The sequence below is a fragment of the Ailuropoda melanoleuca genome, chromosome 10 (genome assembly GCF_002007445.2).
Source record: "Ailuropoda melanoleuca isolate Jingjing chromosome 10, ASM200744v2, whole genome shotgun sequence".
In the NCBI taxonomy this organism is placed as follows: domain Eukaryota; kingdom Metazoa; phylum Chordata; class Mammalia; order Carnivora; family Ursidae; genus Ailuropoda; species Ailuropoda melanoleuca.
The window spans coordinates 82801311-82826176 of NC_048227.1; the positions used below are offsets into that span (position 1 = coordinate 82801311).

Genomic DNA, 24866 nt, shown 5'->3' on the forward strand with positions numbered 1-24866 from the left:
ATTATTCTTAGCTTAAATGAATAAGAATGTTAAGCTTAAACTCATAAATAACCAAGCAATATTCTGGACGCAGGAAGCAATTTCCCTAGTGACCACATATCAGGTACACATTTTGGCCTTAAAGTTGGGCAATACTTCCTTCTATTGCTAAAGGGGAAATTACAAGTCTTGAAAAGGTAATTCTCATAGACTAGTCATAAAAGCATCAGAAGCTTCTAAGCCAGTCCAAATCTTAAATTGAGCTTCAAGCATTTAGATCAGGTAACCGAAAACTGAAAGCAGATTAAGGCCTTGGACTCTCCAATCATAGCCTATTTCTCCTTTAATGCTCTCAGAAAATCTTCTCAAATTAAGTGTGGCTTATCCTCCGGCACAGCCGTCTGTTTAGGTAACATGTTCTTATTCCCCTGAGAAATAAACCAAGGAGAACCAAAAAAAAAAAAAAAAAAAAGTGGAATTTGGAAATAGAAAAATCATGGCTGCTTCATATATCTGCCTCTGCAAACTTATTCCAATATATCAAGTGATATATTTTTTAGAGGAAAGCCCAAGTCTATTACATAGCAGTGGTCTGAGAAAATCAAGGCATGACAACATATAAATATCACGGTACAATTTTGCTTCAAAATTCCCAAACAGGGTCACAACACAGTGGCAACAGCTTTTGTGTGAACAACTCTCTTGCTTCTGGAACCACCTGAGGATGGCGTCTGGCCCTTCCTGGCCTTCCCCAGGTTAAAAATGCATGGAAATAAGTCATGAGAATGAGCTATGAGACTGGATAATCAAAAGATTATCCATCAAGAAGAATTTGCACTATATATTCAACAAGATGAAACCTGCTTCTTTACTAATATCCGACGAAATGCAGAGTCCTGAGCTGCAGGCAGCTTTGGAAAGTGTGAGGCTGTGATTTCCCATCACTTACGTACATTTCACCAAACAGTGAAAACGTGTCAATACTGGAGGCAAACCAGGGAGACAGAGCATTATCTTAGTTCTAGTTCTAAGTGTGCAAGAGCTCTGGCTGAAGCAGAAGAGGGTCACTCTTACGATAACAAGGTTTTACCTTCTCAAAGATTTCATAAATGGGCACAAATGAGCCATAGGTAATGACGATTATAAATGCAGTCATAAAACTCCATGAAGGTTACTTAAGCTCCGTCACCTACAAATTCTTGGTGGGAGTTGTCTGCCTTTTTCCTCCCTTAATGTTGCCTTCAGCAAAAGAAACAAGAACAGAAGGATCCCGTCTGAAGTTTTAAACTTCCCATAAACCCATTCCCTAGCCTTGTCATTAATTAACCCTGATGAATATTTATAGGTTAACAGCTTTTAGATGCTCCCGCAATTTGTCTTCTTAATTGATGTATCTTTGCATCTAATTCATTTCTTCAAAAGAATCCTAAAAAGTGAACATTGTGAACATACTATGTTTATGAGTTTTTGTCACTTATACCTCAGTGTGACACAAATTAATCCAAGCTAACACTTAGCACCATGCCACTCATTTGAATACATGTTAAACGGACTAGTAAACACCAGCAAAATATTCCTGGAAATTAAATCTTAAGTTAAAAACATAAATCAATGCAAAGATTTCACAATGCTGACAACCCTTAATTTCAGACTTCGGAAACAATGCAGATCTCCTGGTTGACATTCTAATAAACATAGCAGTATCAGTCCTTGGGTAACCCACTCGTGTCATATTCAATGATTAAATGAATTTTCTGCACTACTGATTTTATAAAGGAAGAGTCTAAGGTTTTGTTAAAAGTCTAAGCTAGCATTTCCTTTCCAATTTTATTTCAGATTTACCAACTGCCAAGTGTACTTTAAGCACATAAAATATTGGCAGCACTACGTAGCTTGGCAAGGAAGGTCAAGCCAACTATTCTTGTCATAACTCACGCGTAAGCTACCACATTGTTCTCTAATTTCACGAGGTCAAGCCAAGCAACTTGTACCCCAACCATGCTTTGCAACTAGTAATACACACATGCGTATACATAAAGTGTTAAAGCTAGACTCCCTACCTCTATTGATTGTCTACAAACCTTTTCTTAACTCTGATTGTATATAAACAGTAAGCACTGGGCCAATGTATCTGGGAAACTGTCCAGGAGCTCCTTTTGAAAAACTAAAATCCTACTGCCCAGTCCTAAATAGCTGAATTTTCACTCAGTCAACCAAAACTAGATTCCCAAGACCCAATTCCTAAAAATCTTGGAATTGTTGTCTTGGTAGAACTAGCATATTATCAACTGTATGAATGCGACTTGCAAATAATTAGAAATGGTACATAAAGTATTAATTCAAAAATATTGTTTAGGACCTTCAAAGGTAGCCCAGATTTCAACCTTAGTCATTTGTATATACACTGTAATACAGACAGAGTTCTGCATCAACAGTGTACCCAATACAGATCTCCTTTTATCATCTAAATGAATTGTGTTTGTTTCTCTCATTCTGGCCCAGCCATTCAATAACTTGGCATTCAGGTTGACTGTTTTCTGTCAACCAAGCACCATATATGCCAGGCATCATCAACAAGTAAGTAATACAATTTTATTATCAACTATAGGCCTAAAGAATATGAAGCTGAAATTATGTTTTTGACATATTTCAATTACCTAAAACAGTCTACATTTTTTTCACAAAATGAAAAGACTAATACAAGGAGAATTTAAATAAAGATCAAATTCCACTACTGGAAAAACAACATATTAAAAAAAGGCTCCAAGTCTCAGGCGATAAGCCAGCTCGCTTCCATAAGAGTCAGTATAAAAAAAATTCTTCTTCATTATAGAATTCTAATACTCCCTTAGAATTCAATTTAATGAGATTTGATCAGTATTTATAAAAGATCTTTAAGGTATTTAATAAAATCTGGGAATTTACTTAAATAATTTTCAGTATGATACCGGTTTCATATCAAAATAAAGTAGGGAACCTAACTCACAGTTTATAATGGTGTAAGATTTTTATTTTCAATGCATTCCCACACGTATTTTAGTAAATAAACATTGTTCTCTAGTTCATTGAACATTACTGTTCAATGAAATCACCCACATTATGAAGTCCTCAAAAATATCCGCTTGGATTTTTCACTTGTTTACCACTTAGAGCACCACTGTGCACCTGGTAAGCTCCCAATAATTATTTATTAAATTGTTGAATTCAGTGGCTAGACTGTAAGATCATAAAAGGCAGAAATTGTATTCTTTTAACCTAATTTTGTACAACCTTAGAAAGAAATCTTGCAGATTTTAAGTGATTACTGATGAGAAGACTGTAATCATGGGATTAATAATAATTTAAATGTTTTCAAATAGTTTATTTCTGAGGGACAGGAGAGCAGAGTTATAAATGAATAGACTCTGGACTCAGTCTCAGGTTCAAAACTTGGCTCTGCCCCTTAGTGGCATGTAACACTGGGAAAGTTGATAATACTTGCAGGGTCTCAGTTTCCCCGTATATAAAATTGATCCCCTGATGCTACGTGCCTCATAAAGCTGTTATAGAGATGGGAAATGATCAGGGATGTAGTGATTGGCACAGCACCCAGTACACGGTAATGCATGATGCCATTCGGGTATGACGACTTAAATGACAAGACCAGAGTAAGATATTTGGCATGTGGAATTTTACAGCCATTTGCCAGCCCTCTAAAATATTATAAGGACTGTCTGTCCTCCAAAAACTAAACCTATTTGGAGCAGTCTGGATTACTGAAGTTCCCACGGGTAATGATGGTGATTTCCTAACAGAAGAAGGAAACTGGATTTGCAGACACTGCAGACATCACACTGGTATATTTACAACTTGGTTCTGGCCACAGGGTTTGTACCTCTTATCACATCCCAAACCTAGGTGCCCAATACCCTAATATCTAATTTTTACATGTTTCCTGACTTGAAACAACTGTGATTAGGAGCCCTGGTTTAAAAGGGGGATTCGGGGACCTTCTCAGGGCACTCACTGTTTCAGACAGCAGAGCAGCTGAGAAAAGAAAACAACAGGCCCCTCTAAATCAGGTTGGGCAAAGGTACCTGAGGAAACCACAGGCATAGAGCCTGCCGAGAACGACCAGCCTTCTGTGAAGAGATTGTCGAAGATTTGGAAATGGGTAAAAGAGAATACAGGGTATCCTTTCAGTGAGGGACTGGCTTTGTGCAGCACATCCTGTCTGCACTAACTGATTTTAAAAAGATGTGCACCTCTGATTTGTCCTGCGAGGCATGAGTCCATTTTACAAGGCTATTGGGATAAACATTAAGTTGCGCAGAACCAACAGCAATGCAAATAATTCTTGTCCCCAGCAATACAATTGGTTATTGTTCGGTAGACATACAACTGATTTCCATCCCGTAGAAAAGATGACTCCAGCATTTACACTCACAGATTTGCCTTCTGGAACATTAGTCAGTGTCATATCTATCAGCAAATTCATTTCAGCATTCCTGACTGTATGTGTGTCTAATATCTGCTCTTCAAATTCTCCCTTAACTGATTAGATCTTAAAAAGATCTAATATCTTACTGGTTTTCTCATTAAATAATGGGTTAATTAAATATCAGACATATATTTGTTGAAAGCCCTGATTTCAGATTTTTGAAAATTACAATTTAGCGCTTCTGATAAAGGAAGCATTTTTCCCAGGAAGGGAAATTGATGTGGTAGAAAGGGGCTTTTAGTTTTGTCCAGACCGATTTATTTCTCTAAAAAGGGACAGAGAAGTGAAACACATGTCAAAATGTTTAACAGCTACTGTATTTAGGTAGTGAGTGAATGAGTGTCGTAAACTATTTATGTACTTTCTTTATGACTGAAATGTTTCATAGCTTCATTTTTAGAAGTATTTTTTTTTTTTACTTACTATTACAGGTTTATTATAAAGGATACAAACGAAAAGCCAGATAACAAGGTACAAAAGTATTTTTAGAAAGAACTATTTGGGCGGGAAAGAACGGGAGTACAGGTGGCTCCTCCTGACATCTTCTTTAGCATCTTTCCCCCACGGAAACTAATACATGGGTTAAGCTTCTATTCTCCTGCAGACTTGTGCCTGCTTCTCTTCCATGATTCTTCAGCACATCCATCAAAGTAAGAGGCACATTAAAGGCAACTGATAAATGTTCATGGAATTGAATTACTGAGAATATCTGCTCTAACATTAGAGGAAAGTGACTCAGACTCAGGAGGCCGAATTTCTCAGGGAACCAGGGAAAGAAACTGTCCCCAGGCTATGTCGTAAATCCAGCGCTCGGGTTCCCTCGAGAGAAAGGCTTGTTTTGGTCTACACTTGGCAAGTCCCTCTGACGAACCATGTCCAGAAAAGAGCCTAACATTTACCTGGAGGAAGCCCAGTTGATAGTTCCAGCCCAAGCGACTGGCAACCAGGACTCGGCGCAGGCTGTAAGTTCCCTCTTTGGCACTGATAAAGAAATGTCAAAGGCAGCTTTCTGATGGCTTATGTTACACGATTATTAACAAGAAGTTAATGAAATTTGTTAGCAAGAGGACTCCAGGGGTTACATCTCACTCCCATGACTCTAATAATCCTACCACCATGGACCAAGATGTTAGCACAGATACTCTTCAATAGCAAATGTGCTTGGAAATCAGCTCTCCACTGCAGGAGAAAAGTGTGGCACAGTGGGAAAACCACCTCAGTTTGGAAGTCAGAAGACCCGAGATTGACTCCTACTCAACCACATGATTGATTCTGGCCAAATCACAGACCCTCTCCATGGCCCCTGTGCATGAGGAATCACCCTGCTTCTGTTGGCTGCCTTGGCTATCAGCTGATATTTGTCACAATCAACATATTAGAAAAATTAAATGTGACACGAAGAAGTACTTGACATACAATAGTCTGTGTTGACTCCTTCTCCCGGGATGATTTTTACATAAGAAATAGGGGTAACCAAGATTTTTAAAGGAGAATGAATTCTTTGGCTTAGGCAGATACTTGGTTTGACATGATTTGGAGTCAATGAACACATGGCCTGAAGTTCACGGACGTTGACTAGGGTAGCCCTTCCCCATCTTTCTTAAGAGCTCTTAGAAGCAACTAAAAGTGTTGGAGAATACTGATATAATTGGTCACAACCATTTTAAGAGACTTGCTATACAAAGGAATATAACTTCCTGTATGATTCATAGACCAAAGGCAACTGCTTTCCTCATTGTTGATTACCTGCTGTAATAGAAAATGTTTGCTTGTAATGGAATGTTTACTGTTCTTGTGCAACCTGTGGCATTTAAGTTACACAGTTCTGCTTGGCTGTGATTTTCAGTAGAAGATGCTGTTAACATTTAAATGTTCTCTCCTTTCTGTCTCCCCTAAGAAAATTATCAAGATGCAGCCTGGATTATGTACATCTTAGTTTTTGTTTTCTTTTGGAAAAAACAAACCCACTACAAAATAAAACTCACATAAGATGCAAGTACTCACTTAAAAATTTTTTTGGAATAATTAGGTAAGACCTTAAAAATCAGCCTTGTCTCGAGCCCTTCCTCCTCCAATGATCTGGCACATCTTTTGATCAGTTTCTTTAACCGCCATCTCTAGCCAGAGAGAAAAGCTAATATATTAAAGAAACTAAGGAAACCAATGTATTAGAATCACCAGTGGATTTTTTTTTAATTTATAATTTTGCTTTGCTTTCCTCTTTTGTGTTTATATGCCGCTAATAAAGTTGGCTAATTTAATTTTGCTCCCTGAAAATAAGTATCTTTCTTAAATATAGCCAGTTTTCCCCACTTACCTATATCCAAATTATGGACGGTGAGGCTATTTTCAAGATGCACCCTTCTCAAGGTTGTGGATTCTGGGTTTCTTCCTGCAATCCACAGAGCTGTTGGCTCCTGCAACCCTGCCCACCCCGCCTCATTTACCACATTCTCAACTTTCATCTTGCCCCACACAGAGCGGGGTGGTGTCTGAAGAGACCATTTGGGGCAACTGCTTGGAAAGCAGACACAGATGGTACCTGTTGGTGGAGATCTGCACCTTCATGGGGTTTTGCACTTGTCAATCCCCCATTGCTCCATAAAGAAGCTGTGAACCAATTTCATCCTGCAAACCAGAAACAGGAACTGAATGGGTCTCTAACAAGGCCTCTGAAACAGGAAGCAGGGGACAGTCCCTGTAGCCACCAGAGGGGAACTGACCTGTAGCAGAAAGCTCCCAGAAGGCTGGCACCAGCCAAGGCCACAAGTGTGCACTTACAATTAGGCTTCACCAGGAGGTGGAACCCACTCGAACTACCAACTGATGGATGTCTCAAGCTGACCAGAGGTGACCAAGTTGATTCAAGAAATCAGGATCCCAAGAATCTGGAAAGCGGGGGCAGTCACGACAATCTGCGGTTGACAATTTGGGGTAAGAAGTGGGTGCTCTAAAAACAAATTTATTTGTATGCTTTGGAATTTTCTTTTAAGTTTTACTTTTTTCCAATTTTCTAGTAAAGCTCTTTTTGGAAAATTATAATTTTGCTTCGGTTGGCCAGTTATCAAAACAAACAAACAAACAAACAAACCCCAAGAGGAAGCCCGGTGCTCTGCATTTACAGGGGTAGGTGGCAATGGCCCCAATGGTGTGCCGGCAAAAAGTTAAAAGCCCAGAGAACAACCATGTGTGAGACACCATTGGGATTTTTCTAAATACCTTCCTAATCAGAGTTTTTCCTTGAGTTTGTCTCTGTTTACTCTTTGGATAATTTTGCTAAGGTCTGTTACTTGTGCAAAGAAGCAGCGATGAAAGATAGGAAGGGACTATAAGATGCTTTACATCAGAGGTTCTCAACACATTGCTCCATTGCTCTGTTGATCGGTAAGATAAGGTTTTCACTCACCCTTAGTGAAATGTGGGATAACAATAATATTGAGTTTTCCCGTATATTTACTATATACAAAGAGCTATTCTTTATTCCAACGTTATGCCTTCCCTACCGAATGTAAAAATGGCTTTTCTTTTTTAAGAGATCATGGCAGGAGGTGGCTGGTTGTTGAGTTCTCTTTCTCTATTCAGCATCCTTATTTGGAAAAATGAAAGGTTGACAAACACATGTCAGTCTTCCTTTTTTTTTTTTTAACTGGTCCCTAGGAACCACTATTTAAGAAATACGGACTTCACCCTCTCCTTCAAAGTATATGAGACAATATATACAAAAGCTTCCCTGGATTTAAAAGCAGAAAACACAGAAGTGGGCTGGAAAACGTTCAAGAACTTGTCAGTCTGGGATAGACAGGAGACAAACGTTGTGTTTGTTTTGCCTTTTATCAAATAAGATTGGAAGTCCCAAGGAGCTATGCTGGGAGCCAGTGGAACCAAAGAAAGCTCAGATGCTCTCCAGTGACAAGGCCTACGTGGGTGCCTTTCATCCCAAGCCCAAGCAAAGCAGGAACATAACAGAGATGAGATGATAAAAGCTAAATTCTTACCATTTCAACCACTATGTGTTTCCTTCCTGTTACTCACTCTTGCTACGGTGTGAAGGGCTGAGGACCAGGCTGCGATCTGCAGGGGGCCTGGCTTGGAGAAAGAGCCCGATGCATGTCATGGCTGGGAGGGTAGGGGAAGCAGGCAGCCCATCTAATCCCGTGCCCACCAAGAGTGAAGTGGCCTTGAGCAGAGCAATGTCCCTGGCTCTTACATCAACACGAAGTGGAGGGCCATAAACAGAAAGTCAGGAGGGAAGAACGGTGAAAGAGGTGAAAGTGTCAATGGATTCCCAGCCGGCATCACTTCCTCCAGGTCCGGTCACCCAGTACTGAGCACTGAACATCATCAAGTACTGAGCACTGGGCATCAACCAGTACCCAGCACTGAGGATCACCAAGCACCCTTCTTCTCCCCTGCCCAGCCTCCTGCTTCCCCTGCAGCTTTCCCATCCTTCCTGTGTCCCTTACCTCACATCACCTCCTGTCATCCTCACCCACCCAAAGTGATGCTCCTACATCTGGCCAGATGTTACCAGAAACTAGATGAAAACAGAAGTTAGGGATTCGAACATAAGGAGAGACATGTTCAAAGCCCCAGTTTTCGGTCTTAGGAACACAACTTTCCTGAATGTTTAAAGTGGTGAGGGGCTTCCGTACTTCAAGTACCCGGAGTTAACAAGGTTTCTCACAGGCTAGTCTCAGGATCTCACCATCATCTATAATGCTGCTTGTGAAGAAAAGTATACTCCTGGTTCCAAGCAGCAACCTTAAGTCATTTCACCTGAATGAATGAACATAATCTCTTTAGGGTTCAGTTTCCTTATAAGCAAAACGCAGGGGGGGAGGGGAGGACAATAAACCTAGATGTTCATTACAAAGAGCTGCGTTTTTCTAAGACGCTGCCAGTTGGATCTGTCTACCTGAACGGAGCAGCTCCGTATCACTAATATCTGTATCACTGACATCTCTTTGCATTTGTACAAATTTACTGCCTACAACACAAGGGGCTGGGAAAGCATGTTGTTAGCTTGCCATTTGCCATCTCTGAGCAATGTCTTACACACGTAAACATGATGCATTTTCACAAAAGCTTTGATAGAACATTAGTTTCCTCTCAGAACAGAAATGAAAGAGAGAATGACAAGTGTAGTCAAAGAACAAACTAGATTACAGTTAAACAATAATCAAACAGGGAAAACGTCTAACTGCAATCTATTCTTTAAAAAGGCTCCAGGACACACAGGGGAAGCTGGTAAAAATGGAACCAAGCTTTAAGTTCTTGTGGATTCCAATAAACTGAGCTATTCCAAGTAGTCCTTGTTCACCTGTCCACCCCAGTTCAGCTGTCACCTCTGAACCCATCCTACCCCGTCTGATTCTAGAATCTGTTTCCTAGGATCCCAGGCATTCTGTATGGACCTTCACAGAGGCCGCACCACAGCTAGGCTTTATATGTGCTCTACCCACTAACCCCGAACTCTTTGATGGGCCAAGAACATGACATAAAAAAGCAGTTCATTCACCTCTAGGGAAGGAAATAATTCATTTTGTACTCATGTAATTTTAAAGTACAGAATTTGAGAGCTGGAGAGAATTTCAGAGACCAATTAATCCAACCTTTCTCTCTCTTCTGAGATTTGAAATGACTTGCTCCAAATTAGACAAGAACCAACGACCAGAAGAATCCAGATCTTGACACTCTTATTCTGATGCTCTGTCCCAGCATACCATGCTGCCCTACCTTTGCAAAACTCAGAGAATTAAATGAGGGAGCCTTAGGAATTGAGTTCAATTTCCCCCTCTACTTCGGCCCCTGGTCAAGTTTATAGGCCTTTGGAAGAGATGACGGACTTTGCTCACAATGACCTGGTTCAGAGCAGAGCCAGGGTGAAAATTCAGCTCTAACTTGTGGGACAATATTCTTCCCAGTATATCACAGTGATTCAACTTTCCTGTGGAAGGAGCAAATGCAGAACAAAAGACAGCATGGCCCAGGGGCCAAAAGTCTCGCCAGGCCTGTTTTTGTACATCTTGCAAGCTAAGCATGGTCTTCTAAATTTTTAAAAGGTTGAAAAATATTCGGAAGAATTTGAAATGCAAATTTCAGTGTCCATGAATAAAGTTTTATTGGAATACAGCCAAAGCCCCTTGTTTAGGGACTTTTGTGGCTGCTGTCCTAACAACTGCAGAGTTGACGAGCTGTGAGAGGGACCTCTTGCAAAGTCTAAAATATTTACCATCTGGCCCTTCCCAGAAAAACCTATCCCTGGTGGAGGAGGAGTAAGCGCTCTCTCAGAAATTAGGAAAAAGAAAGTTCTACTGCCCTCAAACTCAGGAGCCTTCAGTGGAAAAAAACAAAGGATCTGGACAAAACTCATACCACCTTCACTCGGTCACATCTTCATGCTGAATGACAGGGCTGAGGGTTCACATCATGCGCATAAGCAGGGGTTAAACTGGGGCCTGCTCGGGTTGGATGAAGCAGTCGATGGAACAGAGCTGGCTCTGAAACACACGTCTTCCCAGAGCGTGCTCCCCACTATTCCACGCTGCACCTGAATGGCTCACGAGGCCCCTGCCAGCTCTCCTCACGTGATTCCAAGACAGAGAGCTTCCCTGGACTCAGAGTCAATCAGCCCAGCTGAATGGAGGCAGCAAGGGCAAAGATGACCTTTTAGGGTCAGCCACCTGGAGCGGAACCCTGCATCGACCAGTTACTACCTATAAGGGCAGGCCAGTTGTGGAGCCCTTGAGTTTCTCATCTAAGAAGAAGAGTTAAGTACTTCCATCACAGGCTTGTTTGGGGGATTAAAGATACAGTTCAAATGTCAGTTCCCTTGTCATCTCCCTCTCTCCCTTTCCCACAGTTATGTGAAGAATAAACAGTAAGTGAGCCTTTTTAGGAAACTTTCTTTCAAATTAGCTTAGGGTTTAAGTTTTTTTTTTTTAATAGAGTCCTATAAAAAATACGGAATCTATCAGAGCAATAAAAATAGGCTCAGTATTTGCTTGAGTATTTTCCTCACATTATCTTTCAGTTCTTTGAAGCTTCTTCCAAATTATAATCCCAAAATAAGAGAGCTATAATTTTTAGAAAAGTTACGTTTATGCAATTTTTATAGCAAGCCACACAAAAAACTAAGCTGTAATATATCATACTCATATTCAGTTATGAAGACCAAGACTGCAAAAAATACCAGCACCCAGAAAGCCCTAGTTTATTTAGTCTGGCTTCCTTAACATGAAGTTCTTCTTGTTCTTAAAATATTCAGCTTTGGCTGAATTCCAAAGCTGACATAAGCCTACTTCAGGTGTTTTGAAGAGACTGAAGAGAATCAGAACTGAAAGCAAGACTGGAATATAAAACCTTTTATATGATCACAAATGCAAGAACCTTATTGTTTGAAACGACCATTAAATTAAAATTTCCACCCACACTGACAAAAATAAATATGTACATATTCTCATATTTGGTTGTACAGGGTACTAAAGGTTAATTTCAATAGCATGTTATTATTCCTAACATTGGCAAACAGAGAGCTAATTGCATCACTCACTAGAACTGCAATAACACTTTCTGAAATCTGTGATAGGTTGAAAAGATACATTTTTATGGATTATGCTGGCAATCACTTCAAATAGCCAAACTAATCTTAGTTATTAAAAGAGCAAATAGCATTTTAAACAATGTTAAATTATGTACTTTCCAGCCTATCGTGATATATGGGGTAATAAAAAACAGACCCTGGTTCTCCCACCAAAATCCTTGCAGAGATACCACAGAAGTCTAGTGCAAGCGACAAGGTTATTTCTTTTGGAGGTAATAAGTTGGAAGTTGAAAATGGCAAGGCTAGGACATCCAAGCCATTAAACATGTTCAGGTAAAATGACTTGGGAAGATCACGACACAGCATGCAAATTCGTATAGATCTACTCTGCGAGCAGCGGGCTGCGTGGTTCCTGTACTCCCAAAACTACACAGAGAAAAAAATGAGAGCGTCGTCTAAAACAGTCACAGGTATATATAGAAGGAAAATATGGGCCAAACCTAACAGAAGAGAAACCAAGACACCAAATGGACAAAGGCTGATTGGGGGCACTATCTCGCACTGCTGAAGAGCTGAAAAGTTCTTTATGAGGACCATACGGGGCCCATGGCTCCAGCGCGGGCCGGTGGGTGAGTCAGTCTAGCACAAATACACATAGGATCTTGCACCAGCACCCACTTTCCCAGGAGCAGCGAGCGCCAGGAGCAGTCACGCAGCGCCGCTCGCTGCCGCTAAGGTGGGGCAAGAAGTAAATAAGTAGGAAGCACGCTTGCTGCAGAGAAAAACATTTCCCCCCCTGCGGCGGCCAGGGAAAACGTGGCCCGTGACCGTGGAGGATAGGGAAGGGGTTGCACACGCACCTGCATTGTAAAAGCGGTCCAGCACCGTGGTTTCCCCGAAGTCCAGTTTACCAAAATGCAGGGTCTCCAGGGTGGCGCCCACCGTCTCGCACGCCTCCCGCAGGCTCTGCAGGGCCTCGCTCTCGGCCACCACGAGCTGCCCCTGGCTCGCTTCGTTGATCACATATGCCACCGTGGTCCGTCGGCCGCCTCCGCTACTAGAGTTGCCCCGGCACCGGGTGGCGCTGCTCCCAGAGGTGGCAGCGGGACAACCGGTGCCAGGGGCGGCAGCAGTCTCCACGTTCCAGAAGCTGCCCGGCGGCGGCGGCGGTAGCTGGCTCTCCTCGTCCTCCGCCGCCACCGCCGCTCCTCCCCTCCGGCAGCTGCCGCCCTCCGCGAAGGGTGGCACCGAGAAAGTGATGCCCTCGCCCGCTTCGGCGCTCATCTCTCCTGGCCGGGCTGCGGCGGCGGCGGCGGGGTCGCCCGCCCAGCCGCACCGTCTGGCCAGCCACAGCTCCGGGCTGCTCCGCGCGCGCCGGGCTAAGCAGCTGCCATCGCGCGTCGCGCCCTCCGCGCCGCGCCGCCGCCTCCTCTCCGGCGCCCTCTCCCCCGAAAGGACGCCGCTGCCTGGCGGCGGCTCGCCCCTCCTCGGCGCCTCCGTGGCCGCGCCGCTCGTCCGAGGCAGGGTGTAGAGTACAAGGGGTGGGGACGCCAGGTTGAGCGGGAAGGGACAGCGCTTCCTTCTCTTGGCCCGCAGACAAGTCGGCTCGCAAACCTGCGCCGCCGTGCAGCTCAAGGGCGCCGCGCTCGGTGTGCGGTGCGCCCTGGCCACCCGGAGCGCGGCCCCGGCTCCTTCCGTGCCGGGCGCTGGGAGAGGTCGGGGAGGGTGCCCGCTGGGTGGGGAGCTACCTGGCCAGCACCTCTCGGGCGGGCAGGCTCCCCAGGCTGCGTCCCGGAACAGCAGCAGCCGCAGCCGAAAAGACCCGCCTCCCTCCTCGGCGGCAGGTCCCCTTCATCTGCCCTATTTCCTCCTCCTCCTCCTCCTCCCTTGGCCTCGTTTCTCGCCCGAGCGCGCCGCGGCCGCTTCGTCCCAGCGCCAGCCTCGCCGCTGGAGTCTCGCCGCTTCTCGCAGCCGCTCGCCCTGGGGGCCACCGGCTTCTGCCGCCCACTCGTCGCGGCACCGAGAGTCAGGGCCCGCCCCGGGGGAGGGCCCTGCTGGGAAGCTCCGGCCGGGACGAAACCGGCCGCGCCGCGGCTCCCGGACCTCGGCCGGGCCCCGAGCGCGGCGCGGGGCCGGGGTTCTCCGCCGTCACCCACCGGGCTCTCACCTAAGAAGACCCGGAGTCAGCCGAAGACCCGGAGTCAGCCAAAGTCCGGAGCGCACGCGACGGCAGCTTGGCGGAAGAAAAAAAAAAAAAAAAAGTCTCTCCTGAGAACGCTCGGGGCTTGGGAGCTATCCGGAAGGCTTTTGCAGCGGTTCCTGCGGCCAGGGCGCCCCCCTCCGGCGCCTGCCGGGCTTGCCCTACGCGCCGTCTGGTACAGAGCGGCGCCGAAGCTCGGGCGCAGCGCGGGCCGGCCCGCGTTGCGCAAAGCGGGAGGATTTCCACTAGCACCTCGCACCCGGGGCCTAAACTGGACGGCGATCGATTCCCGACAGTGGCGCTCCGGGAGTGGCTGACATAATTCATCAGGTCGGCCTGTGCTACTTTCCATTTAAAAAATTCCAGTGGTTACGTTACCATTAATGAGTAAATTGATTAGTTCCAACTTCTGAACGACTTAGCATTCTTATTTAGGTTCTTATAAAGTCCTCCACCCCCTCCACGCGCCATATGCTTTCTGGAGACAGAATAATGGCTCTATACTCCACTCCGCAGATGAAAGGAGGAAATTCAGTGACATTCTATTTTTTTAAATTGCACCACGGCGGGGGAGGGGGGAGGATACCTGGATTGCTTAAGAGCGATGAAAAGGAAGAGATCTACTTCTTTGGGGAGCAAAAACATGTGTAAGTTCTTAGAGAACTTCTCCAAAATGCTCTAATTGTTGGGAAAACCGGTGAAAATTGCAGCGAAATAAAGTAACTGCTTTGGACTTCCCATCCCGGAGATGGGAACGGAGATTAATGAGTTCTGTGAATAAAGTAGAATAATGCAAATTATTAATGCAAATTCAAGTTTAGAAGAAAAGGAAGGATAAAACAGTTGAGTAGTAGAGTTTAAAAAAGGAAGGAAATAATAGTGAGGAAAAACACCTAGCAGCTATACCACCATATCCTCAACGAAGCAAGTGACATTAGCTTTTTCTAAAGGTTTGTAAAATGATAGAAGTAAATTTATAGCAAGGGAATTATAATATGTCAACTGAGCTCTATATGATCTCCACCCGCTTTAGGACTTGATCTCATTAGGAAAGTAGATATTTAGTGAATCAGCTATCATACTGGAGCAAAATATTAACAGGCTCCTAATAGATATACACCTTCAATTATTTCCAACAATTTGTGAAACCTACAAACTCCTATGGCAGTAGATAATCCTCCACCCCATCCTGGCCCTAAACAATATGTGCTGGAAATTCATTAGGCCCATGTCCAAAGAACTAAGATGCCTAAATTCTCAAATTGTACTTTGCTACACAAATAAGATCTCAGATTATATATAAACCTATTTTCTAAAACTCATACCTTTTTGATCATTTAGTCTTTGACCCATTCCAGATCTTTCAGAGCCATTTTTCATACATGCAATTTTTATTTTTGTTTACTTTGCTTTGTTTCACTTTGAATTGATGTAATAACTTTAAAGATCACCCAAACCCCCAGTGCAATGATATGACGGCTTCTAGTTGGTGCTAAGGCTCTCTCACTGCCTAAATGGCATGGTTTAGCTAATTAAACTTACATGCCATGTATTAGATTGTACCATATGAAATTTCCATTTTTATAGCTGATCAACATTCAAATATGCCTAAATTCAGATGGTTCAGCTTACAACTCAGATGTGGGGCCTGTGTGGAAGCAGAGAGGACAGGTGGGATACTGAGACCCAGCTTGCTCTTAGCTTGCCAAGCTTGGTTCAGGGTGTCCTGGAGGAATGAAAACCTTTTTCTAATTGGATTACTTAGAAGTTGTGCTTTTGCAATTTGTCTGTAAAGAAGGAGCACGTTTTCCAATCCAAAAGGACATCTAATATGGTAGTGGTGAATGGGGAAAAATCATTGTCTATTTGGAGTAAGATTTGTTCTTGAAAATTTCAGGCAAAATGGTGAATTTGAAGCCTGAAATGGACAAGGATCTCCTAGCTAGCTAGCTTTTGTTTTAAGCGGTAAGTTTGCCTTCCTTTGTATCCTCACATAAGATAAATGGGAATACAATATACTCTTAATTCCATAAAGTGTTTAAGACTACAGATAAAATAGCATAATGTTTTGTATGTAATAATGTAAATATGATTTCAAATTATCAGAAATCAATAAGGAAGCCACTAAAGAAGTAGCAAGCACCTGGGATGAATTAATAATTATTTCTAAATTTAGCTCTGTGTGTTTTGGCTGCCAAAATAAAAAGAAAATATATAAGAGTACAATATTCATATATTCATATGAATGTATATGAATATACATATATTCATATGAGGAGTCAAGTCTTGTCCTGGCATGGAATTCTATAAAGACTTTATTATAGACTTTATTATAGAATCTGATATAGAGTACATTAAGCAATACAATAGAATTGAATATGGATTTGTAAAAAATTGTATATGTTCTTCAGATTTATATTTAATATTTTTAGATGCCAAGAACATAATCTTAAATATTAATTCAATGAAAGCATTTCAGAGGAATCTGAAATAATATAAATCAGATGGAATACTTTCTGGTTATATTACCTTAATAAATTATGAGGAATTTAGGGTATTATGTAATTCACTGTAAGGTCGTAACTTAAAATTCTGCATCAAGGAAAGAAGGAACCTAAGAAAATCGGTAACATATTGCTCAGATGCTATCATAAATAGCAGGCTTCCCTAGAAGCCTTTGACAAGAATTTAATCACAGTCAGTGAATGATAGAAGTATAATATCATAAAGATTCTATGACCTCTTTACACTTTTAAAGGGCATGGCAGCAAAACGGAAGTCTACTGGTCAGAATCATGTTCTCTCTGAATCTATTCCTCTTCCACTTAGAAATAGGTCTTGGGTCACCTTCAAGAACACCTACAGGTAGTGTAAAGAATTTTCTTAATAACAAGCTAGAGAAATACAAGGGAGAGATTTTTGCTTCTGCTTATGACAGATTAGGTAATTCCTTCTCACTGAATGAGCCTAAGAATGCTGGACCAACTTCGAAATTTAAAATAAAGGCATTAAAGCACTAATGAGGTAATGAGGAATTACCTGGGAAGATTTTGGAAGAGAGGCCAGGGATCTGGAGGGTGTTTTCACAGCTGGGGCTGCTTTGGGCCTGACAGTTTTTAAGAGTCTGAATTAGGCAGCCGAAAGGCCAAACTACATTTTTGACAACACCTGGAAGGACAAAAGCAAGGATGATGTACTCAAAAAAGGAGTAAAATAGAAGTAAAATGACTCTTACATGGACAGTACCCTGTCCCCTGGTGTCCCAGTAACCCAGGAAAAAAGTCTCAAACCCTGAAATTGGTTTAAGGTAATCTCGACATTCAACAAACAAAAGTCACTCCAAAGGAAGATAACATCATCCTGGACCATGAGTTATTTCTGCAAATATAAGATCTGTGCATACAGGCCAACATTGGAATGCAAGGTAGAATGGTAGAGGAGGAGAAGAATAGGAACCAAATCCTGACTTCAGCATCTGTTCCCGAGTTCTTGCTTTCAGATCCACTCTCCATTCATATCCCCCTAGTCTCCGCCTTGGGAGGCTAATCTGTATGAATTAAATCAATGGGCTTCCTTGCTTTCTGTTTATCAATTGGGATTGACCAATGGTGAGGCCGGGTAGGGGATCTGAGGGAGGAGGGGATTGGGACTATACGAGTCGCTTCAGGCTGGCTATGCTCTTCAACAGGAAGTCACTGCTTTACTCAAGGGGCAGATCCTACAGGATCCACTTTCCCACAGGGCCTCATAACTGTCCCTCTCCTTGTCCTCTGATACCTAGAAATGATGATAACTCTGAAGCCACTAGCCCCAAGTTTCAGCACAATCCTTTGAAGCCTCCTTTATACGTCTTCCACACCTTTGTAATTAGTCTTTTTGCAAATAAACCCACCTCAAATTATCTTGTTTCCTATTGACTCTGATAACTACTAATGAGCTTTTAGAAATTAGAAAACTAGTTTCACCTCTTTGGGTCTGTTTCCTCACCCATAAAATAAAGTGTTGAATTAGATTAAATTGAAAATCCTTTGAAGCTCTAATGTGCTGTGTTTAAGTATTCAGTTGAAATACCAGTTCTTATACTAAATTGAAATGTGTAAAGAACGGAAATATCACTGGGTAACGAAATAGGACATGGGGGAACTTTCTCTTTATAGAAATATTCTAGCGAATATACATAAAAAAGTCTGAGGTAGTTAGAATATCACCATTTTGCAACTTGTAATGAATTTGGATCCAGGTATGGATCATCAATAGCCACTAACATCACTCAGAGAGAGAACCAGACATGTGCTTCCTGAAGGGAAAACACACCACCATTTACAAGCTAGTCTTACCAAAAACAGTAGCCTTGAATCTCATCAAAGTCCTAGAATCCAAGGCTGAAATTCCACAACTAATTCCCAGAAATAGAGAGGACCAAAACAGGTTGAAATATTCTGGGGATGCAACTTGTAGAATCAAAACTGTGGGAAACTCTGCAAGATGAATGGCTCATTTTTCTTACACAAGTAAGTTACTACCACTGTAACTGACACTAAGTTCATTGTCTAGTAATAACATGGTCAAATGTGTCTTAGGGACCTTTCCAGTTGAAACAATAAGTGCCCAGCACCACGCTGACTGCTTTATGTGCATATCTGCAGTCTCCCATCTGGATGAGGAGCCCAGAGGAAAAAAGTTACCCAGTGTCAGACAAGGAGTGAGTAACAAAACCAGGGTTTCCATCCAGAGCCTATGCTATTCTCCACGGCTCCTTATCGCAAAGCAGGGATAAGATCATCACTTCAGAAAATACCAAACAGCTTGCTTTTCTTTTTGCTCTGGTGTGAAGATGTGTGACCATTTCATTTCACAGCTGCATAAAGTTTAAAAGAAGGGCAGTGAGAAGCTGAAGCAGTCTATTTGACAAATTTGGAATTAAAATATCATGCCAAAAGACCATTCCTACTTGTGGTTCTGGAAGTTGTGTCTAGTCGTTGTGTTTGCAAGCTCTTTCATCAGAAGCCAGGGAGACTGAAGTCCTGGGCAACAGTCTGAGACTGAAGTCGACAGGGGTGGATGCTCTTTGAGTTGATATTTACATTATCACCACCACCACTACCACTTACTACTTTAAAATTACTCTTATTACTACTACTAGAGTGCATGTTTGATGTGGTGGTTAAAAAACAAGTTTGGAAACCAAGGCTGAGTCCAGATTTTGAAGCTTCTTGATGAAAGATAAATTTAACTTCATCCCCTAAGTAAAAGGGGCATTCAAGGATTTTGAGCAGAGGAGTAATACGATCCAATCTATATTTTAGAAAGAAAACTCTCACTGATGTCGACATCAGTGGTGCTGGGCCTGCAGCTAAACACAAAAGGAAGTTGAGAAGCTTCTACAATATTCCAACCCTAGACTAGAGAAGGAGCAGTGATCTTGATGCATTTCACGTCTCCTCTAGTGGGAGTGATTTTTGGTGGAATCTTTGATAGGCTTCTTCTAAAAGCGTACTTGCCAACTTTTTCATTTCTCTTTATGTCCTAGGAAGTCAGGGCAATTTTAATACAAATTGTTCTCTCCACGTTTTGTGAAAGGAAGACCAAAGCTTCCTCCATTTAAAATCGCCCCATGCTGCCCTTGATCCACCCATGTACCTACCATCTCCTGTCAGTCTTGGCTTCTTCTCCCCGCTCCCAAATTTGAACAAAATTCTTACTATTAAAGACATCCCTTTAATTTAAATAAACAACTCATGAAAAATATGTACACAGGGCCAAAGTAAGAGTTTTTGTGTAAGCAACAAAACCCAGCTCCGACCACCAACACTAAAAAAAGAAACAAAAACAAAAAACCAAAAAACCCACATTTTTTTGCAAAGATATTAGGGCTCAAGGCATCAAAGCAAGCCTGGGGCCCAGGCTCAAAAACACAAAAACCAAGAGCCCTCAAAGGCCAGGAGCTACAGCCAAAATCATTCCACAGGAACCGTACCTGGGACTTTGTCACAGCTTTTTTTTAACATTACAATTGTGAAAGATGTAAGTCCTCTAAAATTAATAGTGCTGGTTCATGAATAAATAAATCAATGAGACAGAATAGAACATCTGAAATAGATTCAATTACATATGAAAATTTAGTATAAGATAAAAACAGCCTTTTAGATGATTGCAAAAGAAGGACTTTAAAAAGTCATGTTGGAATAACTGCAAAGCCATATGGAAAAGATAAAATTGGATTCATTCCCCACACCATACACCAAGAAAAATTCCAAATGGCAATGAGATTTAATTATAAAAAATGAAGCTATATGAGTACTTAGTAAATATATGGGTACATTCTTTTCAACCTAGGAGCAAGAAAAACTTTCATGACTCAAAATCCAAAAGCAAGAAAGGAAAAAATAGATAAACTTGATAACATAGAAATAAAAAATCTTTACATCAGAAAAGATATCATAAGCAAACTAGACAGACAAATAACAAACAGAAAAATATCTACAACTGATTCACAGCTCATAAAATGAATTTCTAAAAATAGAGAAGAGATTAAAAAAAACCAAAACCTATAGAAAATGAGTTATAGGAAGCCACAGGCGATTTATAAAGATGGAAGTATAGGTGTCTTTTACTCATATAAAAAGATGCTCGATGAGAAATAATTCATAATGAGAAATGCAAATTAAAATTACACTAGCATTCCACTTTTCACCTAATATGCTGGCAAAAATCCAGAAGCTTGAAAACACACTCTATAAGAATATGGACATTCGTTCATTTCTGGTGGGATTAAAAAAATGATAAAATACCTGCAAAGGAAAATTTGTCAATATCTAGCAAAATTATATATGCACTTACCCTTTGACCCAGCAATCCCACTTCTAAAAATGTATTTCAAATATACATTGGTAAAATTGTGAAAGATATTTTTACAAGGTTGATCGTTTTGGTACTACTTACAATAGCAAAAAAAATTAAAAATCACCCATGTGTTCACATTTATCTAGAACTGGTTTAATAAACTCTGATATATCCACTAAACAGAGTACTTACCATGCAGCCATAAAAAGGAATGTTTACTATTCTATCCATAACCATTTTTTTTCTAGTCTAGTGATTTACACTGAGAGGATAATTCTAGGTCCTGTTTCTCTTTTATGGCTGGAATCAGAGATCCAGGTAACTTTTTTTTTTAAAGTAACATGTTACATTTCCACTTTCTTAATAAAATGGTAACACACTATATACAACTTTCTACTCCTTGTATTTTCAGATACCAGACAACAGGCAGTACCTGCTGTGAACCTTGAAAGCCGATAAATAAATGAGATGATTCTTCTGTCAGGAGATAGTGGTGCAGGGAAAGAAAACTCCAACAGAAGCCACATATCTTTGGTTGAAGATAAAAAATTGCAATTTGGGGAGGCTAAGGCCATTAGAATGTGAAGATACAGAGTATCCAAGAGGAGGAAGCTATGCAGAGAAAAAATTCCAGAAATCTTCACAGAAGACCTTCAAGTCTTTGATACCAGACTGCACCTACATAGAATAAAGCCTTGTAGGGCCAGGCAAACAACATCCTCTGAGGAAAGAGTAGAGTATCAGAGAACTCTAACATCACACAGAACTGAGAATAATTTGGGTTTTCCCCAGCCACAGTGAGAGAACTTACCGAGTAATGGAGTATTTAGTAGAGATTCCAGGAGATCCACAAGAGCGAAGTGAGCTAGATTATCTCTAGTGTAAAGGCCATTTAGGCCTGCCTTGAATGAGCTCAGAAACAAGAAAGTTCACCCATAAATAACTAACTGCTTGCCAGAAGAAATCAGATACCCTTTAAAGAAATATAACAAAAATACAGCATTCAATAAAGTAAAACACAAAACACCTCCCATCCTATCAAAACTTACCAGACAAACAAAGAAGGGAGAAAAATGGGACTTTTTAACAAGTACAAAAATCAGTTGTAGAAACAGACCCAGAAACGACAGAGATGATGCAATTAGTAGACGAAAACATTATAACAGATATTATAAATATTCACAAATTTTCAAGAATGCAAAAGAACACAAGACCGTAATGCGAAAAGAAATGGAAGATGTAACGAAGAACCAAGTGGCATTTCTGGATGTGAAAAATATAGTTTCTTTATTTTAGAGGGAGAGAGAGAGAGAGAGAACACGAGTAGGAGGGGCAGAGGGAGAGGGAGAGAGAATCTCAAGCAGGCTCCACGCCCAGTGCAGAGCCCCACGTGGGGTGCGATCTCACAACCCTGAGATCATGAACAAATCAAGATTTGGATGCTTAACTGAGAGAGCTACCCAGGTGCCGCAAAAATACAGTAGTTTAAATTAAAGTTTACTTGGATGGGATTAATAGCAAATTAGACACTACAGAAGAATTGACCAATGAACCTGACAAAATAGAAACACACAGAAAAAACACTGAAAAAAAAATGAGAGAGCCTAGTGATCTGTGGGGTAATATCAAGTGATCTAAAATACATGTGATTTGAGTCTCAGAAAAGTGAAAGGAGATTCTTCAAGTGAAAGCTGTTAAATTTACTTTGCTCCCTTTCCTCAGCTACAAGTTCTTCTTTAAAAAGATAAACATCTCCCCCATCAACTTTATATCATGTTACGTATCATTATTATATTTAAAGTGGATGCCTGTATGAATTCAAATGATTCTCCCAGTTAATAAATATCTTGACCCAATATCAGTTATAGTCTTTCATTTTCCAATGGGATGATCAAAGATAGTCTTAGTATCTTGGAATTCCATATGAATAGCAAAGATTGATACATATAAACACAGGCTCCCCTTGAGATTGTCTGAAATCCTCTTTTGATGTATGGGCCAAAATGTCAGACTTATTTCTCCTTTATTATAATCATAAATATCACCAATCTCTAATATAAGATTCCAGTTTATAAGAGACCTTTGAATAAATACAACTATTTATTGTCTTAATGGTTTGAGAACTAAAATCTCCAAAAGCCAACCAAGAAAATGTTTAAAAATCACATTTTTATCTGGACAATATCAATTAATTAAATTGATTACTGGCCAATTTTTTAATATTTTAATTCCAGTGTAGTTAACATGTAGTATAATAATGCTATATTAGTTTCATATGTACAATATAGTGATTCAACAGTTCCATACATTACTCAATGCTCATCATGGTAAGTGAACTCTTAATCTTCACCTATTTCACCTATCTTCCCACCCACCTCCACTCTGATAGACATCAGTTTGTTCTCATAGTAAAGACTCTATTTTTTGCTTTGTCTCTTTCTTCTTTGTTTGTTTTGTTTCTTAAATTCCACATAGTAGTGAAATCATATGGTATTTGCCTTTCTCTGACCTATTTCACTTAGCACAATACTCTCTAGAGCCACCCATGTCGTTGCAAATAGAAAGATTTCATTCTTTTTATGGTTGAGTAATATTCCATTGTGTATATATACCACAATTTCTTTATCTATTTACCTATCAATGGACACTAGGGCTGTTTCCATAGTTTCACTATTGTGAATAATGTTACAATAAACATAGGGGTGCATATATCTTTTCAAATTAGTGTTGTCACTTTTGTTGGATGAACACTCAGTAGTGGAATTACTGGATCATATGGTAGTTCTATTTTTAATTTTTTGAGGGACCTCCATACTGTTTTCCACAGTGGCTGTACCAGTTTGCGTTCCCACTGACATGCATGAGCATTCCTTCTTCTCCACATCCTTGTCAACACTTGTTATTTTCTATGTTTTTGATTTTAGTCATTCTGAAAGGTATAAGCTGATACCTCATTGTGTTTCTAATTTGCATTTCCCTGATGATTAGTGATTCTGAGAATCTGTTTATGTGTCAACTGGCCATGTGATGGTTAATTTTATGTGTCAACTTGGTTAGACTATATTACCCAGTTTGTGCAAACCCTAGTCTAGCTGTTGCTATGAAGGCACTTTGTAGAATGACTAACATTTACTACAACTGACTTTAAGTAAAGTGGATTACCCTCCATAGTGTGTGTGGGTCTCATCCAAACAGTTGAAGGCTTTAAGAGCAAAGATTGAGGTTTCCTAGAAAAGAAATTCTGCCTCAAGACTAACAGAGAAATTCTCTCTGAGTTTCTATCTTGCCTATGTATTTTGGATTTGCCAGCCCCTACAATCCCATGAGCCAGTTCTTTAAAATTTCTCTCTGACTCTTGCTCTCTCTGTCTCTCTGGGTGTCTCTCTGTCTCTTTCTCTGTCCCTCCCCCCCACACACATACACACACACCCTGACTGATCTAATCACTAATAAAAAAAAAATGTGTCAAATGCTAAACATTTCAACTTTACACAGAATTCCAAAGCAGAAACTTCTCTGTAGGTTCTGGAATTTTTCAATTTTCCTAACTCATGCTAGAACTAATTCACAAAATGCACAAGTGTTTACACACTTCAGGCACAATACATTTCATTTGAAACCCTATACTTTCATTACATTTACATAAGTCTATTTAATTTTGGAACACAACTCTAAATTTGTGCATGCAATCAAACATGCCATATCCCAGTTCCCAATTTGGTATTCTTTAGTAACTGTACTTATCAGTACTAAGAAAACCAGTAAAACTATATTCTTTAAAAATTAAGGTAAAAAATTAAATCTCCCAGATTCATTGTAGA

The 24866-nt window shown here is 40.9% G+C and overlaps 1 protein-coding gene across 1 annotated transcript in view; it reads right to left on the reverse strand.

The window, feature by feature from the left end:
* Window positions 1-13827, reverse strand: part of MAP3K5 (mitogen-activated protein kinase kinase kinase 5) — a 197507-nt gene extending 183680 nt beyond the window's left edge. The window contains exon 1 of the mRNA XM_034669190.1: window positions 12863-13827. Coding sequence (XP_034525081.1) covers window positions 12863-13286 — 424 coding nt within the window. The 5' untranslated portion in view covers window positions 13287-13827. The remainder of the gene's footprint in view (window positions 1-12862) is intronic.
* Window positions 13828-24866: the final 11039 nt, after the last annotated feature.